The 19,528-nt window shown below is 49.6% G+C and overlaps 1 protein-coding gene across 3 annotated transcripts in view; it reads left to right on the top strand.

Moving 5' to 3' along the window:
- LOC144154864 (N-acetylgalactosamine-6-sulfatase-like) overlaps nt 1-19,528 on the top strand; it is a 67,517-nt gene that overhangs the window by 12,652 nt on the left and 35,337 nt on the right. For all 3 annotated transcript variants that reach the window (XM_077685941.1, XM_077685942.1, XM_077685940.1), the window contains exons 3-9: nt 1,126-1,200; nt 1,280-1,382; nt 4,285-4,428; nt 11,263-11,329; nt 14,867-14,994; nt 16,247-16,383; nt 17,030-17,133. In XM_077685941.1, coding sequence (XP_077542067.1) covers nt 1,126-1,200; nt 1,280-1,382; nt 4,285-4,428; nt 11,263-11,329; nt 14,867-14,994; nt 16,247-16,383; nt 17,030-17,133 — 758 coding nt within the window. The remainder of the gene's footprint in view (nt 1-1,125; nt 1,201-1,279; nt 1,383-4,284; nt 4,429-11,262; nt 11,330-14,866; nt 14,995-16,246; nt 16,384-17,029; nt 17,134-19,528) is intronic.

Here is a 19,528-nt window from a genome sequence, read left to right as displayed (position 1 = left end):
GAATCATTGGTGAATGGCAGACCGTTAAACGTCGAACTCTGAGGGTGTTTAGGGTAATAACACACGGAATTAGGCGTATGACATCTCCGATTTACCTAGCATTTTGTTTCCTTCCTTCATAACTAGTAGCCACAGGTTCTGTTTGGAGAAAAATATGGAAGCGCAAGAGGTTTGCCACGGAGATCTGAACTCTCGAGTGCCTACATGTACTTGATTGATTGATTGTAGGGTTTAACGCGCCGACGCAACGCAGGCGATGAGGCGCGCCGTAGTGGAGGGCTCCGGATTAATTTTGACCACCTGGGGATCTTTAACGTGCGCCGCTACATGTACTTCCGTTTCTGCAGACTTCGATTGCATATAATGTGTGGGATGCTCCGGAAATATGCATTAACGTTAGCAGAGGGAATGTATAGTTACTGTGCAGTACACGTATTTATTCCTGTAAATATTTTAATTACTGCCGTTTTCTTTTTTTAATTTTGCAAACTTCGTGTAGGGATCTTTAAAGCGCGCAGAAATCTCGAACATACGAGTGTTTTCGCTTTTCGCCTCCATCACAAGGGCGGATACACTTAATTTCATTTCTCTATGCAGGTTGACGCGCCTTTATAGTAAACGCTGGGCGTTCATCGTGTTTGTACTAGTAACGGCGGGTACCCTCGACCTCTCCCCTAATTTGCATAGAAAAGTTACCTTGGGTTGCCCCCCCCCCCACGAAAAAAAATCCTGGGTACGTGCCTGCCTGGAGGTCACTAGAAACGGTGGCGAAGGCCGGACCACCGGGGCGCTACTTCACGGCACGGCCCATCCGGTATCCAATGGTCGGCAAGCGCGGACGAAGCAGCTGCGACTGCGAGCAGAGGCGGAGGAAGTGTCGAGTGCGCGCCAAATACACGAAAAAAAGGGCACCGCCTAAAATGGCGTTTCCGGCTATATGTGACGTCAGGGCTCCTAAGCTTTTTTTCCTCCATGGCTGCAAATCTGCTTGTGCTGGCCATGCTTTTTTGCATATTGTTGGCAGACTACACTCCGAATTTGGAGTTGCGAATACTAAGGAACGCATTCACTTGTACGAGCAGTGCAACGCTGACACACGACGTGCGCGCTTTTTTTCCTTCCCAGCCCGAGCGGCGCTGCTGACAGGGCGCCTCCCCATCAGGAACGGCTTCTACACCTCCAATAACCACTCACGAAACGGTAAAGCAGGCTGTCGTTCGCGCTCCCAGCGGCCACAATGGTTGATGATCATAGAGGATTGCAACGGTTGCATGCGCAGCGTACACGCCCCAGGAGATCATGGGCGGCATCCCGGACGAGGAACTCCTTATTCCCGAGCTCCTGGCTGGGACCGGCTACCGGAACAAGATCGTCGGAAAATGGTGCGCTATCCGCCAAGGAGACTGGGTTGTGAAGGCGAGGAGGCATTAATGTATTTTCCCGCGAGGTGGCGGTGTTGTATACATGGCGAAAAAAGTACCAAAACTTAACAAAAACCATTGCCATAATTTTATCCCCTCCCATGAACGATCTAGACCACGCACGACAGTGGTTGCAGCAGAGAAAAACTGGGGCACGGGCATTACCCCGAGATGACATCTTTATGCGTAAGGCTAGGAGGCCCAAGTCGTAAAAATCTGTGTCACACGTTGACCGAAGCCTCGGTGAGGCGAACGCCGAGCAGGGGAGAACGAACGATGGTACAGCGAAGAAGAAGGATGACGTGTTACGTCAGCTCGTGCTGCGCCTGCGCAGTGGTGGAGCACGGCGGAGGTCTGACGCGTGGCTCGAATCGCGGGTGTTTGTGCGAGTGTATGTGCACAGCCTCCGCGATCAGCAACAGCGCGGCAACGAAGGTGATCACGGAGGCTGCGTGTTTTAGGGCCCTACGTATGTGGCTCGCGTGACGTTGAGAGCGTTGTTCCTCGTATCGTAAGTTGGGCAAAGGGGCATATTAGTGCTTACGCCCTATAACAGACCTTAACAGATCATCCTAATTCCTTTTGCAGAGTTCTGCGTTGCCTGCGGGCATAATTCGGAAGTGCGGGCAAAATCAGGAAGGACAATGAGCTACAAAAGCCCAGTTGACAAATTTTGCTCTTTGTCCGGTAGATGAACATTTTAAACATAGTCAAAAAGAAAGTACGACAAGAAATACTACATGCGTACGAACTGCGCTGACTATAACTCACCCGGCTGGGAGTAGCGCCAAAGTGCGCACCATTGCACGACAACTGACTTTTGTCACTGATAGGGGTTGTGTTAGCAGGGAAAAGGGTGTTGCCTGGGTAGAACAGACGAGAGCTCATGCAGCCCGAGCAGCTTCAGCAGAGGAAGCACGTGTCCCAATGACAGAGTCGCGCGAGGTTATAGATGTTCTCATTGGCAGTCTGGGATCTCAGAATAGCTCTGGGCGCATATTTTCGTTTTACGCGCTCGGCCGTGCAGACGGATTGCAAGGAAGGCGCAGCAGTTTCGAACAAAAAAAATTCCCCCACATTTCCCCGAAGGGGAGCATGAGGAAGTGCGAATGCACGGGTGATGCTATGAGGGGGAGTTTGTTGAAATTTGGTGGCATTTGCCCGTTAGTTACATTAACACCCCCGCGTGATCACGTTCGGGCCGCGACAGCCTCGCCTTTAAACCCTCGCGCAGCGCGACGGCAGGTGAACGAAGCGGGAGAGAAAGCGAGAGCGCGCAATGGCAGGCGAGTGAAAGGGGAGAGGAGGCGAGAACGCCCAACGGCAGGCGAGCGAAGGGGGAGAGGGAGGCGAGAACGCGCAAACGGCAGGCGAGCGAAGGGGAGACGGAGGCGAGGGCGCGAAAACGGCAGGCGAGCGAAGGGGAGAGGAGGCGAGAGCGCGCGACGTCACGTGGCGTACTACGTCATGGCGCCGTTGCTACGCACGCTCTCCCCTCCGCTCCGCGCCGTTGCTAAGGGCGAGGAGGCGCGCGCGCGATAACACCTGCGGCTGAAGACGGACGGCGGCAGAAACGTGACTCAGGGTAGCGTAAGAAGTGCATTCGCACTTAATATCTCAAGAACCCAGTATAGGGCCACATAGTAAAAAGGTAATCTTGCATACGACCACATTTGACCGATGCTGCACTAAGGTGAGAAGATTTGTGCTAGACTAATCAATTTTGAGTAATCAATCATCAAAGAGGAGCACTGTGCCCGTTGAGCTATCGTAGAAAACCTTCCTGAAAGCTGAAGTCTAGCCTGTGAACGGTTAAAGACGCGTGCCTGCGACAAACGTAAAGGGGATGGACGCGTCATCAGCCAGCAGGGTGTTTTGGTGCAATACCGACTAGATAGATAAGGAGGGAAGCTAGCTTGTGGCGGCCATCGTGTGGACACCGCCTTGCTGGTATCAGTACGGCAAGTGTAAATCAATGTTACTGCGAGGGGGACCTAAAAGGGTGATCTAGCTGGCCGGCAGCTTAGCGGGCATAAGACGATCTGTTTCCTCTATACTCGCTCGATGGTGCCTTGAGGCTGCTCATGTCGTCGGACAGCCACTTTACGTGACAGCGTTTGCCGCATGCCGGCTGCAATAAAATCATATGCTCGATGAACAGACCTGCTGACTGTGACATTGGACAGATAACATTTACCAGCCTTGTCACTAGTCTGCCAAAAACTAATCTCGGAGGAGCTGCGACAAAATTTAAAGAAATAACCACGTATTCTGTCGCTGCTTCACTGGAGACCACTGTGCGAAGAGCGGCCCGACCGCCCTTTCCTTACGTTTTCCGACGCTCAGACGCCCTCGCCTTGTCTGGCACGACATCGCACCTTCGCTTAAACTCGCTTCCTTCTTTCCATCTTCCCGTAAAGTATGCGAAATTTGTGCAAAACTTAAGCCCGGTAGATCTACCAGGTATAATCTAAGCCGGTAGTGTGCCCGTCTTCCCCTCGTGACAGAGACTAATTTATTTATTTTCTCTTCGGACGGATCGAGGGACAAGAAAGACCGGAACTTCCCCGCCGATGCCCTTCAGGAAACGACAGTGCTTTTAAAAGAAAATCGTTGTGAGCGATCACGCCGCAAAAAAGCTGAATCAGAATAAGTTGAACACCACTGAAAACTCGACTGTTTTGAAGAATGAGATCTAAAAGTTGTCTGCTCCCTTTAGCAGGTTGTGTATACGATTGCACTGATATACTGATTGCACTGATATACTTTATCTATCAGAACGCTCTAACGAGACGTAAGTCTACATCTTCTCATACGCCCCTTCTTTTTGCCTTTTTCTCGTCTCCCCGCGTTCTGCGTATAGGCACTTGGGCCATCAAGAACGGTACCTTCCCCTCAACCATGGCTTCCACGAATGGCTTGGTTCGTCAAATTGCCACTTCGGGCCCTACGACAACGTGCACCGCCCAAACATTGCCTTCTTCCGCGATGATCGCATGATCGGCAGGTATGTAGTGTGCGGCGCATGTCTGCCATTCTCATGCATCTGGCCCCAAGTGCAAGTAATGTCCCCACAACAAAAATATTCTGATCTGACTCGACATCGAAGCATCCACAGGGTTCGTACACCAAAACGCCTTCCGCCACTATGCAGCTCACAGCCGCAGCGGGTGGCGATTTCGGCACGGAGGCGTAGGCTACCTTGGGTCGGCTAAAGGCTAGGCAGCTACAGCTTTTATGAATATTTGTTTAATGCGTACAATAAGTACGCTAACTGGTTCCTGTCGTTCCCGCACAATATTGATGCTCTGGTGCCCAATACAGTGAACTCATTGACTTGTTGCCACCATGGTTATTGTTTTAGCATAGCCCGTAAAGTAAAGACGTAGTAAAAAAGAGTGCGTTTGCGCTTCTCTCTATAGTATACGTACAAAAGTGGTGGTGTGCGTCCGAGCGTGACCTCGCCGACCACCACGTCCAGTGGGGAGATTTTCCGCAGAGGAGAAACAGGAGGGGCATCATAGAAACAGTATATTAGCGTTTGCCCTGGTCCTCAGTCCAGGACTCTCTTAGGTTTTGCCGCTGTCTTCGCGCGTTCAGTCAGCCGTAAAGCTGCCAGTCCGGGCTAGGGAAGTCGATTTATTCTGTTGTCAGGCCCGTATACCACGTGGTATAAAGTGGCAGGTATAGGCCGCAATACTTGCACATGGGGTGTAAATCGTGGGTTGCTTGGCATGGAGCCTTGTGGTTCGCGAGGAAGGTGTTAGTCTCTTGTTCCTTTGGCGTTGTTTACGGATGGTAGCTTTTTAGGGAAGTGTAATACTTTAGTGGATGCTAGTGACTAGTACGACTCTCTCATGGTCCTCACGGATACTCGTGGGCTGCGAGATTTACACGGAGATGACGTCCAGACATAGCATCTTCCTCTTGACGGGTCATGGGTCGGCGATAGAGAGTGCGGCCTCAGAGATTCTTACCGCGATATATGAGCGGCACACAGGTTGGGAGTCTGCAAGAATTGTCGTATCACTTCAGTCTGCTTCCACAGCATCGTTGATGAGTTATTGAAAGCCCTTCTCGCAGTCCAAAGAGTCCCCCTCGTTAACAGTCCAGCTGACAGACAGTTACAGTACGAGACTATGTTACTCTGCTCACCGAAATGGATAGGAATCAGACACACCAAACGACAGCACAGCCGTACTCAAAATTTCCCGCTGCAACGTTTTCTCATTCATCCTCAATACTCCCAGGGACGCCGCTCCTCCCGAGCATATAGGCTCTAGAAAAGTGATGCGGACAGGATTCAAATACTGCTATACACGGGCGCCACTGACCACGCGTAAACGCCAAGACCTCAAACGTGGCTGCATGTACAATCGTTTGGTTACACGAGCATCACGCATCCCAAATAACGGCCAAGACGTGCATACGTCGCGCGGTATCCTAGAAAGCAAAGTTAACAGCACGCACAGTGCCACTCTCCTTTGAGCCATCATGCGACGCTGCAATCGCAATATGCGTTACGGACCAGCCGCCGAGCCAACCGAAAAAGGCGAACAGCAGTAGCAATGGGGAAACAGCGCTGAAACCACGCGTATCCGCTTCGCGATACAAAATAATGAGCCATTCCACTGTGCGAAGGTGGATGACCATGCAGTGAAGATGAAGTGACACAGAATTTTGAACGAAAGTTCGAACTCTCGACGCAAGTGGGGCTGCAACTTGTCGTTCCTTGACGTCATGCAATCTCGGTGGATGGTCCGGAACCGGGGGGTAGACGTATTCGTTTGTGGTGGACAATCGGGACACGGCACCCTTAAGCAGAGAGTATACAGGTCCCGCGTCGTTAGGCATTTTCTACGTCCACGTCTTCTACGTCCCCTACGTTGAACTGTATGCGGCCTCCTCATCTCGACGACAGAAGAGAAGTGAAAATGAAAATGGAGAACGCAACTTGTCGAGTTAAACAGACAGACAGACAGACAGACAGACAGACAGACAGACAGACAGACAGACAGACAGACAGACAGACAGACAGACAGACAGACAGACAGACAGACAGACAGACAGACGCGCACACGAACGCCCCGCGCTACGGAACGTCTCGCGCTTTTGTGCAAATTCGGGAGCAGAGTTTTTTGCACAGGCAGATCTGTTGAGGGACACAACAAAAAAATCCACTTAACCACAGCAGTAAACATCTTCGCTGTATTATATCTCTGGGTTGACTTACCCACCTGCAGGCAGGGTGTCGAACTGGAACAGAACCGGAACCGAACCGAACCGAACCGAAAACCGGAACCGAACCAGTATTTTTCCCGCAACTGAACCCGAACCCGAACCGGTATTTTGTTGATCCCGCTGAACCTGAACCGGAAATGAACCAAAAAAGGAATTAACGGCTACCGGTTGTGGGCGTCGCAGCATGTGGTAAAAGTAGGTCGGGTTACATTCCCCATGTAATAGCAAAACCGGCGACGAGAGACTAATCCGTCTTCGTCTTCTCGTTTCGCCCAGCTAGCAAGCTATCTCCCACCCCGCGGCTGCGCGCTGTACCGCGCCAGCCGCGGCAGGCCGTGGCTCATCGGAACAAAGGAAGCGACATGTGTTTTCGCTCATTTACATTTATTACTTATTAATAAACATACAAAGAGCATGCAGGCTAGCTGGTTGACGGCGAGGACCTAGTTCCTCGCCCGGGCAATTTCAGGGAATCGAGAGGTTCGACTCACCGCGACAACAGTCATCTTCGGGGCGCCTCAGCGCTCTCGCGTTTGCCTCGATTGGACGTCGATGGCAGCCATTGTCGCCCTCCTCTTTGCCCGATCCTCGAACTCGAGTCGAAGGAAGGAGGTCGCTAGGCGCGTCCTCTCGCCTCGTTTCCCGAGCTCCAACCTCCGCCTCTTGCATCCCGCGCGCTCTCACCGGCCACAAGACACTCATTCGGCGAGGAGGTAGATCCCCCTCGCCGACATCTCGCCAAGCAAGTTTCCGGGGAGCAAGCAGTGCGGCGAAGCCGAAAGAAAGGGAACGCGCTAAGGTCGCGTTCCCACACGGTTTACGACGAAACGGTTTGACTGTACGCTGTTGATAATGCGCGGTCAAAGCCATTAGGGGCCTTTCTCTTTCACGCACCATCAACTTCGTAACTTCTTGCGCACTTTTCTTTCCATATCATCCACAAGACTATCAACGATTTCTTCGTCGTTACAGGAACCAATGTTGCAATGGAATGTTACTGGTGGTAGCGCGAACAAAGTGCAGGGCTGAGCAAACGAAGTGTCACACTCCCGGCAGCCCGCAGGCGATATGAAACATCGACCTTTTCTTTTCCTCGCTGCGACTGTTTGGCCCAGTCGGACCGCAGGATTTCTGCACTGCGCAACGGCAAAGGCCAGCATCCGAAATGTGCATGCATTTGCATTCCTTAATTTGCTTAAAAAGGTCGCACAACTGTAAAGTGTAAATACTTGACAGGTGCGTCCCTCAAGAGCTGCTCGGCAACTGAGCCGTTGGCTGCTGACCCCAAGGATGCGGGCTCGATCACCGCCCCCAGCTGCCGTTTTTCTGACGTATATGAAAAACGAAAACTTCTATGTGTCGAGATTTCGACGCACGTTTTCGATCCCCAGGTGGTCTAAATTGTTTTGCCAGCCTTCATATACGGTGCGTCTCAGAGCACAAAACTCGTTTCGAGGCAGCAAACGTGCCACTATTTTTGATAAGTGTGTTTTCAAGGGAAAGCAAAAAAGAAAAGGCCCACCACATGGCTTTCAATTATTCTGCGCCGAATTCGCACACGAATAATTTTTCCTCTTTTTTTGCTGCCTCCAGCCATCGAATAAGCAAAACATCATAAGGTAGATTGTGCTTAGACATGCCTTCTGTTACGAATCGGCCCACCGCTGGGCTTTGCTTCAACACTCCTCGGCTGTGCGGTGAAGCCTCCACTACGTACGCCTTTCAAGCAGGCCCCCTTTGTCGGTGACTCACGCTTGCAGCCGACAATTCAAACAAACTCCGACGTGCCTGCATCTCTGGCGCCTATCTATCGGCGCGATTCAAACTGACGTTGGCAGTCGAGGCACGCTTCAACTTGCCCCAAGGACGCAGAAGCCCCGCGTCCGCTGCGGAGACCTCCTCTCTCCCCTCTCTCGGACTCAGCGTGCGCGGCTACAACCGACTGCTCATGAACTCTGCAAAGAGTGTTGTGTATGTCTGTGCCGTTCGTGACGTGTGCACAATCTAGAGAGAACTCTTGTTTTGACCGTTGGCGTTTTGGGTATAAATAAGACCCCCCAAGCGCTGTAGTCCATTCCTGTTTGAGCAGTGAATCAATGCTGTCACTCTGCTCGAGTCCTGTACTGTAACCTCGCCCGTCGGGGCATTGTTCTTTGGCTTCGGCTCATATCTCGCTATGAAGTAAACAGTTACGTTTGCCTACGGCTTCTGGACTTCTTCACGGCTGCAACATTGGCTGGCCGCTCGCTTCAAACCACGCTACCACACGTATGTCGGAGGCGACGGAGCTCGGCTCGGGTCGGCCTTCCCGTATGCAACACTTCCTTTGTACAGCGTTCAACATATCCAAACGTGTCACCACGGAGAAGGCGGCGAGCACCGTGGTGCCTGGTATAATGGTCACTTTTATTGACGATAGCCTTTCCTGGGCTACTTAAACGCGAAAACTTGGTCTGTATGTCTGTCTGCATGTCCCTCGATTCAGCCGTCCGGCTAAAAGTTAATGTTGAAGACAACTCTTGAACGAGACGAATATACAAGCAAAAAAACTTTCAAACTACTAAAGCTGAAAAAATTCATCCCAATGCATCATATATACTTGCCAGCATTGTTCAGCAAAAAGCAAACATCAGCGATATTAAGGCAAAATAATAATATAAAAGGAAAACTTGCAGTGTTTTTAATTAAAAATAGACGTGGGCGTAATTTCTTGCGTAATTAAACGAAAAACAAAGCGTTAAAAACAATATTTCGACCACAAAATGGAAAGAGGGCTCACGCTGGAGCCTTGGGCTCGTGGCTCGCAACCATAACAAAAGGCCCCAATAGATGGCCCGGCAGCAGTGTGAACGCGCGAAATTTGAATTGAATTCAGCAAACCGTCCTTCTGTTTATCACGGGAGGACCGAGACAACAGCGTGAGCTCAGGTTGGCGGGAGAGGGAGAAGATGCAGTTACGTGGCAGTAGCGGCAGGAGATTTGGACGAGATCTGCAGCGAAAGGAGCAGATACGGGGCCAATTTTTCAGGACGCGTAGAGCAGGCAGCTTCGCATTTTTTAAACATATCCAATTAATGATAACAAATTTAGCTCAGAGCATATGGCACGCACTTTCTTCTTTTGCAAGAAACTGTATCCCCCAACATTGCACGCGCTACGAATTTCGTCTGAAATAAAAAACGACAAAAAAAGTAGATGACACACGCATAAAGGCAGGCCGCTCCCGCGCTATCCCATTTGCCCAGCGCTCATACTTTGCAATTGTTGCGCTGTTCTCTTGCAGGGCTGCTTTTTGTTTTCGGAGTTGCACTTCGCTGACTAATCTGGCTCTCTACTCTGCTGCTACTGCTACTGGTTCCGGAGGGGGAGTAGTGCCGTCCAAAAGTTAAAGAGTGCCTTCCAAAAAGAGTTTTATCTCATGCGCTCCACGCGTTCAATCACCCTTTCAATTTGTAGTCGGATACTCTGTCATAAAATTCCGCAACGTAGCGGACGGAACGAGGGAGGTGGTCAGGCGGAGCGGAAACGTATTCACAGTAAAGCACGCGTCCATCATAGCTAACTGAAAATGCATTCCAGTGAGCAGAGCAATAGTGAGTGACTGAGCGTTATAATGCTGACTTTTATCTTGCTCACATTCTCGAGAAGGTGACTTCTAAAAGTTATCCTAGGTGGCCTAACATCGTATTCATATGTATCATTTACGTAGCTGCTTTAGGATTTCTTTTCTTATGCTACAACCAGAGGCAGACTTGGAAGGGGGGGAAGGGGGGGGGAGGGGGGGGGGCGCTCCCTCCTAGGCGACCTTCAATGACCTATAAAATTACTATGTTCGGACACTGATAATGGTATATTTCCTGTTCCTGGGCGTGTAAATAAAATTGGTTTATTATTGTCATTATTTTTATCTTTTTAGTAATATTAACAACGATATCGTCTATTGTAATCACATCGTCATCGAAAACAAATTTGCACCGCCCCTAGACCACATCCAAAAATCCACCCCCGTGGCTACAACTGATGAAAAAAACGTACATCACTATTATACTGGTAGAGGTACACGTCCTCAGCTAATGCACTGAGGTGACGCGTCGGTACGCAGGCCTAAATCTAGGGTTTAATGTTCAAGGTGATGGGCGATTCCAGCGAGAGGTTTGCGATTTCAGCAAGAGCACCAGCAAAAAAAGGAAGCAGGAGAAAGTATATCCCAAAGACGGTCATGACCCGTGGTCATGATCCTCGGTGGCTGCTACCTAGGACAACATAAGGGCTGGGCGGGGGGAGTAGCTTGTAAATCGTCACTACATCTGCTTTCCGTAATACGTGAATTAATTTGTTGCTGTTCTATTTAAAATTGTACAAATTTTACTGGGAAAAGCAGTAGTATTTTGAATGCACCAGAGGTCTATTTTACGGTCGCTTTAAATAAAAAAAAACAGTTTTTCGCACTTCGCTAATAGTTTAACTCTCCGAACTGGTTTGCGAACCGGTTCGGGTTGTGATTTAGTCGAACCGGAACTGAACCGAAACGAAATGAATTCAGCCGAACCCGAACCGTAACCGAACCGGTATTTTTTTCGGTTCGACACACTGCCTGCAGGTACTATGAAGATTTCGTGATTGACCTGCCAACTAGGACGTCGAATCTAACCAAGCTGTACACCCAGGTGGGTTTATGTATTTTCTTCTTGTTCTTGCGCGCCTGTATTCTCGCGTAGCCGCACAGATGAACGTCGAGGCACAGGGCGGGGATCTACATTCCGGCTTCACCCAACCACGTTGACAGCGCCTTTGCGAACTCGTCCCAAGAGGGCGTATCGTTAATTTCTGGCGTGAAATTAGAAATTGAGATCCTGCGTGCACATTTCGGAACATACGTGGGCTTAGTAAGCGTCGTTTGTACGTACGCTGCGCCGGCCAAAGCACACGGCGGGGAGGCGGGCGAACAAGAAGGGACGACTTATTCACTTGCTGCTGCTGTTTGTTTTTTTAATGCAGAGCATTTCTTAGCCTCGCCTCTTCCTGCGTCGGACGGCGTCCACAGCTCCGCGTCCGCAGCAGGTGCGCGCATGCGTCGTAGTCAGCCCGTTGGCTCGTCACCCCCGGAACGCTCCGTCGCCGGTCTCGGCCACGGCCGGGCTGGAGGAGCGGCGGGTGCGCACTTTCATATGAAAGTGCGTGCTCGCCGCTCCTCCAGTCCGGCCGTGTATCGGCGTAACAGGTGCGTGATAGCAGCGCGGTGGGGCGTAGAAGAGCGCGCGCTGCTTGCGCATGCGCGCTCTCCCCCCCGTACCGCTCTCCCTCTACTGCGCGCGCTGCAAATATAAAGCCGCTAGCGGTCGCTCGTGCTTCAGTCACTGCGTTGCTCCTTCCTTCCTTGGCTGACGCTCGCTCCCACGTTTACTCGTGTCTGCTACTCCAGCATCACGGAAGAAGCGATGGAAGCAACACTGCCTTCAACCAGTACTGAGGCCCCAATGCTCTGCATTTACTCGTGTTCCCCTCGCGGGAAGGCGCGGGAATTTTTTTTTTACCGTGCACGCAAAAAGGCTGCCACATTGAGTACGTATTACATGTCGAAGGTACGATTACCCTGGCACTTTCTTTGTTTGGTGCTTTCAAAATCATCCCGTCCACTGGAGTTCTGTCGCCGTGCGTGTATGCAGCAGGCACATGACAAGAGGGAGTGCATGCAGCTCCAAATTAAATAGGGAGAACGAAAATTTGGCGCGATGCGTCGAGCATGGGAACGCATATCGGAAGGCGCAAGTGTTTTTCTTTTTTAGAGCGAAGCTATTTATGCCTCACTGATGGCGTCGTTCGTCGCGCAAAACGCTCTACAGGAAAGCCAACTTTGCACTTCGCTCAAGCGCCTCAAGAGAGATACGCTTCCCGTGGTCGAAATCGAACCTGGGTCCCTCGCATTATGAAGTAAATGTCTAGCGATTGCGCCATTCTGACACGGTCGAAGCAGTTTGGATGTTGGACTCTGACTTTGACTCAGGTTGTATGGGAGAAAGCTTCGAGCTTTAACCAGCCAGAGTCGGCACGCCCGTGCTGTCTGACTCTGTGGTCATGAAAAAGCCTATTGCAGTCCGCCCGATTGCTCTCACGTCGAGGCAACAATGATGCAGAACTTTCAGTACGCTCACTACAGATAGTGTGAACAGGCTATCGGTAGTAATTTCGATTCTACTACGATAGTTCAGTAACATTTGCTGCCGATAACACTAACGATCGTTTTGCAACTGTCGACGGCTAGCGATAGCGCCAAAAAACTTGCGCTAAACCACTATCAGCAACACTTTGTTATTGTAATTTGGAAGAATGTTTTGGCGAATGAAATAAATTAGTAGTCACCTCGGTCAAAGTTCCAAATATGTCCATTATATATTCATACTAAAAATGAAATCAGTGTTACACTGTTCAAACAAAGTTAGTGTTGACGCTTCTGTTTTCAAATCACAAAATGCAATAAAATACAGTGCAGCTCATTTGAGTTTATCTATACCGAATTTCTTTCCACTATAACTGAACCGTTGTACGTGCTACTGTCCATGTAAGCCAGGCAATCTGGCCGAGAAAGACAAGTATGCCAACTGCCTTTCCCCTCATGTAGCAGCCTGCTCCTGCTGCTTGATTCTGAGGCTGTATTCTGAGTGCCTCCTCCACTCCAAAACAGGGCAAACTTATTACATACACCAATATTTCACGGCCGTTTGCTTGCCTAAAAGAACTTTTGCGTTTCAGCGGCGGGTGAAAGCCGTGAACCCTGTTGCGACCGGGTGGGCCGACCCGAGCCGAGCTCCGTCGCCTCCGACATACGTGTTGTAGCGTGGTGTAAAGCGAGCGGCCAGCCGCTGTTGCAGCCGTGAAGAAGTCCAGAAGCCGTAGGCTAACGTAACTGTTTACTTCATAGCGAGAGGTGAGCCAAAGCCAAAGAACAACGCCCCGACGGACGAGGTAACAGTACAGGACTCGATCAGAGTGACAGCAACGATTCACTGCTCATACAAGAATGATCTACAGCGCTTGGGCCGCTCGTATTTATACCCAAAAGCACAACGGTCAAAACAGCGTTCCCTCTAGATTTGTGCACACGCTACGAAGGTCACAGACACACAGAACGCTCTTTCCAGAGTTCGTGAGCAGTCGGTAGCATTGGCGCACGTTGAGTCAAAGAGACGGGAGAGAGGAGAACTCCGCTGCGATCGCGGGGCCTCTGTGTCCTTGAACGCGTCTGGTCCTGTTGCGTCGGCACGCCATCGAAGTTTGAAACGGAGACCCAGGCTTGTCCAGGCATGAAAACATGAGTCACCGACACGGGGGTGTTTGCGCGAAAGGCGCACGTACTGGAGGCTTCTCCGCACAGCCGAGGAGTGATGAAACAAAGCCCGACGGCGGGCCGATTCGTAACAACCCCTATTTCTCTACATGACCGGGCGTGCTCCGCCACCACGACGCTATTTCTCTTTTGAACACCGTTTTCGTGTACCCGAGCTGCAGCAAAGGTGTTGGTTTGGGTTTTGTCGGCTTCCCATCGATGAAATGAATGCAATATACCTCCTGAGAACAGAACCGTGCGATAAGAACTGCGAATGAGGGTAAATTAACAGTGCTTCCAAAAGTAGTGTGTGACCGTACTTACTTTCACAAATTTGCTAGGTTCTAAGTCTTTCCGAATCAGCGCGACGACCCATTCGCGGTGGCACTCAAGGGATGGAGGAAATTTGTGCAGTGAATAGACTCCACACATGCCGACACTTCTTTTGTCGTGGTGCCTTAGGATCATATTCTGAGTCTCTCTTCCACTCCATTTGCTCCCTCCACTTGGCTGAGGGGAGGATTCCGCAATTTATACGAATTGGGACATCGATTTCAAGGATCTCCTCCACTGGAGGCTCGAGTGGATGAAGGACTCAGAATACCAGGGATACTTCTGTCAAGCGGCTGAGAACGCGCGCTCAGGTGGGGGGGAACACTCCATGTTGACCTTAATAATGCTACCGATTCTTCTTTTTCCGCCATCGATAGTTCTGCACCCCTACGAGGCATTACACCGAGACTGCCCATTACCAAAACAAATTCGGACAGCTTGAGGCAGTGCGCAAAGTGTCAGAACCGCTAAAGGAGCTAACTTCACTCCGCTGTACTGTCCCAAGGCACCCTCTACAATATGTGACGAGAGTCGGCGGCTTTTTCAGGAGGCCGTGGATTTCATCGAGAAGCAAGCTGCCCGCCGTGAGCCTTTCTTCCTGTACTGGGCGCCGGATGCTACACACGGACCTGTCTACGCATCCCCACAGTTCAGACACCGCAGTCAGAGAGGAGCGTAAGTCACGGGCCCGTAATTCACCCGCACGCTGCGAGGTTGTGTAGCGTGTCCCGACACTCTTGAAACAGGCCTCAGCGGGAGCGAAATGAATGACGTCAATAGCAAGCACAGTTTGCATGCTGGGCGAAAGTGCACCAAGAAGCTTTCACGCGTGGCTCTGCACGCATGAAACGCTATGTTAAATGTTGTTAATTTCGCAGACGGACAAAGACCCTGCGTAACCTGCTGCCGATCGTTTATGTTGTTTCAGCGAATTAGGCTTTAAGGCGAACAAAGAGTAAAAAAAAAAAAAAAGAACTGCCCAGAAAACCCCCCGTTATAACGAAATCGATTTACTAGAAATCTCGCTTTATTCTAAGTGTTTCATTGTCCCCAGTGTAATGCGTATGAGAGTACATCGTATACCCGCTTTGAGAGAATTACCCCTTATAAAGAGGCCAGTTTCCTGTCCAGAGGACTTCGTTATAACGACAGTTTATATATGGGTTTCCATAATGAGGGTTGCAATGAGGGACTGTATATTTTTGTGAGTGTGAAATAAATAACTCGAAGAAACAATCGCGTCATTGTATAAATATAAAAACAACTTATTGATGGGGTACTGTCTCGTACAAGTGGAACGCACATACGAAAATATTAACCAAAACACGCAAAATGTGCGTTGTCTTTTTTGTAAGTCAAGTTAGCGGATGGTTCAATTATAATGGCAAAGAAAAAAAAAGGTAATCCCGATGCACGTGAAAAGTACAATTAGTTGCTCGCCACGTACCACATTCTCTGTTTTTGCGTGTTCAGGTTTGTATCATTGCGTTCGCATTTCATTTGTCCCTGACTGAACCCTCACATTATATATGTACGCTTCGAACGTCATAAATTGGTCTATTAGTTACAGGTATAAGTTCTCGTAAGATCCGTATGGTCACCGTGTGGAATCTGTTCCGGCACTTCGAATTAACGGCCGTCCACGCTTTATGGCTCCAGACAATGGCGATTAATTGTGGTTGCCTCACTGCAGGAGGCGAATTTTGGGCGGCTGCAGTTAGTGCCTGCATATATGGGCACAATCAGCCGCAAATGTCCCACCTCTCGACGAACATTACAGGTACAGAGACGGCATCCGCGTAGAATGTGCGCCGCTGTTAGACTTTGATAGAGAATGCTTTGAGAATCTAGTGTGAGTACACAGAAGTGCCAAAAGACCAAGAGGCATAGGGACGCTCATCAGTAAATGTGCGCTCTGCGAATGCAGGTACGGCGATGCGGTTCAGGAGCTGGACTGCAGCGTGGGTGTCTTGCTGGACACGCTTCGGCGCAGCGGGATCGAGAACAGCACTTTCGTCTTCTTCACCTCGGACAACGGAGCCGCACTGGTCAGCAAGACAGAAGGCGAGCAGAGATCGCGCGCTTCTGTGCTTGCTGCCCGAAACAGCGACGCCGCGCCACACTCCTTCCCCCTTTCCTCCCACCCGCAGCATCCTTGGCGGCTTACGTTCGTATCGTTGACAAGATCTTGTCCACTATACGAACGCAAGCCGGCCAGTATACCTCTGGAAACGCATATGGCTGCCATTCTTGTGTGAACACTGGGGCAGATACATTAAGTTGCCTTCCCATAAATAACCCGATGCGGATGTTTCTGGTGGCCGACGGTGTCAGGCACCGCTGTTACAGCTATTGCCGGCAAACTTTATTCAAAAGACCCCTATGTCTGCGGTTCAAAAAAATTTTGCCGAATAGCCCGGTGGACGCGACACATGCGAGCCATTAGGACACGCCCTCGGTAGTCCCGGAAAGAAGGGATGAATGTGAACATGGGACAAAGCGGCCGAAGTTCGGCAGGATGTCGGGCGCGTGCAGCGGCGCATGCACCTTCATTCCTGTGCCAACCGCATTCAACAGTGATATCCCGAATTTGGGTGGTTGATGCGAGCACCATGTGCTTGGTAGTGCATGAATGATCATGGCAGTGTACGTTGTCGGCTAAATTCACTATAGCGTTCCCTTCACCCTGGCTAATCTCGTCCCGAAGCAGGAGGCAGCAACGGGCCGTTCCTCTGCGGCAAGCAGACCACTTTCGAAGGCGGCCTTCGAGAACCAGCGATCGCTTGGTGGCCCGGGACTATCCCAGCGGGAAAGGTGAGCTCACTTGCAGCACCCCACGCGGTCATCGGCACAAATGAGTTGGCATGAAGTATATTAGGGCCTATGGTCGATCGCTAAAAAGCAGCTGTCACGGGAGTCATGCACCGTGAGGGTCTGGGGAGCCACCCGGGGTCCCACTCGTGTCACAGCGAATAATCCAAGATCTTTAGTTTCTTTCTAGTTGGTGCGGTTCCTGTTCATTGGTTACCGGTCGCCGTGTTTCTTATCGTTCCCTGACTACGGAGAGTCCCACTAACATATTTCAGCGGAGAAAACGAAAAGGGCCTACATAAAGCACTCCTCCTCCCTCTCTTCATCCCTCTTCTACTAACCAAGGTGCGCTGCGCCGGCGTCCCTTTCACCATCGTAGAATTATAAACGCAGTCTATAGGTCGTGGATGAAGAAGAAGCTGATGATGAGCGATGAGAAGATAAATACCTGGGATTTTGCCATCGTTGATGACGATAAGCGGTGTAGCAGGTCACGCTGACGACCGCGAGCGCCCCGATTAGAACTAGAGGGGATCGTCGCACACGACCCGGGCCCATTACATTCACTGTCTCATTCACAGCTGCGGTTCCCTCGTGTCTTCTTCCTGCGCTTAAGATCCAGGCGGAGGTGCGACGTCATTCTCATCATTCACGATCCGCAGCATCTCAGGTTCGTTTGGAAAAGCGTGGTCCGTGTCACTCAGCGTTCGCTATCTACTACACCGCTTATCGTCATTACGGTCGTCAAATGCTACGTCTTACAGTTCCACATCTTTTAAATAAGTTGAGATCCCGAAATTTAGATATAGAAAGCAGTAATTTTTGTGTTATTAGGCAGTCATTCCTATTGCAGACACTGTTCCCGCCTATTTCTTTTTTTTTATTTTTTATTTTTTGAAGTATGTACATGATAGTATATTTTACTGCCGGTAGCATCATGCTGTAAACAACCTGTGAACTGATGTACTGATGTACGTATATTTTTTTTCCTTTATTTATTCCTTATACAGTGTACATGTCTAAGTAGAGACCAGGGCTAAAGGCGAAAAACCGCCTGACGAGGTCCCGGCCCCCTTCCCACATCTATGCATCAGTTCAGTTAATACATTTAACAGTTCGATCACATCAAATCACAGCATATTGCAGAAAGAAAAATATTGAAGATGCATACATGAGCACTTATTGGTTTCAACAATGTAAAACACAGAATATTCCCGAAAATGACGATGAAAACATGGCGTGAGCATTTATCAGTTTGCACATGACGAGCCATTATCCTCATGCAGCAATTTCCATTAGCTGACAACTAACAAACACGAAAACAAATACAAAAAGCATAAACCGTATTAAACATACACAAACCGAAAGATATAATTTGTACTGAGGTTCATTCTAGGCGATGCATTGCCGCAGATATCAAATCATTTCAAAGATTTTTTTCATCCCCTTTTTTCAAGTCTATAAAACACCTCTAGTACATTGTATAAAGACACCGGGTATGTGTATGTTAACCAAATGTCTCATTATCGTCTCATTAACCAATGTCTCATTCAAATTATGTATAAACCCTTGAGTCCATGTTTTAACAGCTAATGTTTTGCCTGTATAGTTCTGATTTGCATACATGTTTTCTCTGTTGTTGTATTCGTATGTTGTATTTTGTTTGTTGTATTTATGTTGATTTTTTTCCTGTTGTGTTCGGGTCACTGCTGTGATTTGAGCACATCATTATATATAAATTGATTTAACATGATTTGATATGTGATCAGAAACTATATCAGAAACTATCTATTGAAAGGGGTATGATTTCTTGTAATTTTATATTTCATTGCTTTGTATTCAAGAAGTACTGTTTGCCGACGTTGCATGCCATGTACCGGGGGCCCGGGCTTTTTAGAGTGAAGCAGTTCGCTTTTCGCCCGGGCCTAAGGGTGCAAACAAACAAACTGAATTTAATTGAATTTCACGACGGTGCAAGGGGCACTGGCGCAGCGACCTTGATTAGTAGAAAAGGGAAGGAAGGAAGAGAAGGAAGAGGAGCGTTTCATTCTGAACTATGTGCCTCTTGACTAGAGGGAGAATGGCCGCCTTCTCACTCACGAGATGATGGGAAATTATGGGCGGGATCAAGGACACGCTCGGGAGAGTCAGTGGTGGTCATCCTGCGCCCCCTATCTAGCAACAAGAGTAAGGGGATGAGGAGAATTTTTTTTTAATGGCGTTACTGTGAGTGGAGGTTCCGTGGAAAGAACTCGACGTTCTCCGCTGCCTATGAACAGTCTATAGAAGAGAGTTTGTTGCTGGGCTAGTTGTTGCATATTGAGTTTACAAGAACCAGCTGAACATTGAAAACACAGGACTAAGCGTTAACAAAGAAGTGACAGGGACACTGTGGACT

Source organism: Haemaphysalis longicornis, unplaced genomic scaffold (assembly GCF_048455015.1).
Source record: "Haemaphysalis longicornis isolate Haplotype H1 unplaced genomic scaffold, Haemaphysalis longicornis Haplotype H1 scaffold_1, whole genome shotgun sequence".
In the NCBI taxonomy this organism is placed as follows: domain Eukaryota; kingdom Metazoa; phylum Arthropoda; class Arachnida; order Ixodida; family Ixodidae; genus Haemaphysalis; species Haemaphysalis longicornis.
The sequence above is the reverse complement of the archived record's forward strand: the minus strand, read 5'-3'. Positions and strand labels throughout refer to the sequence as shown.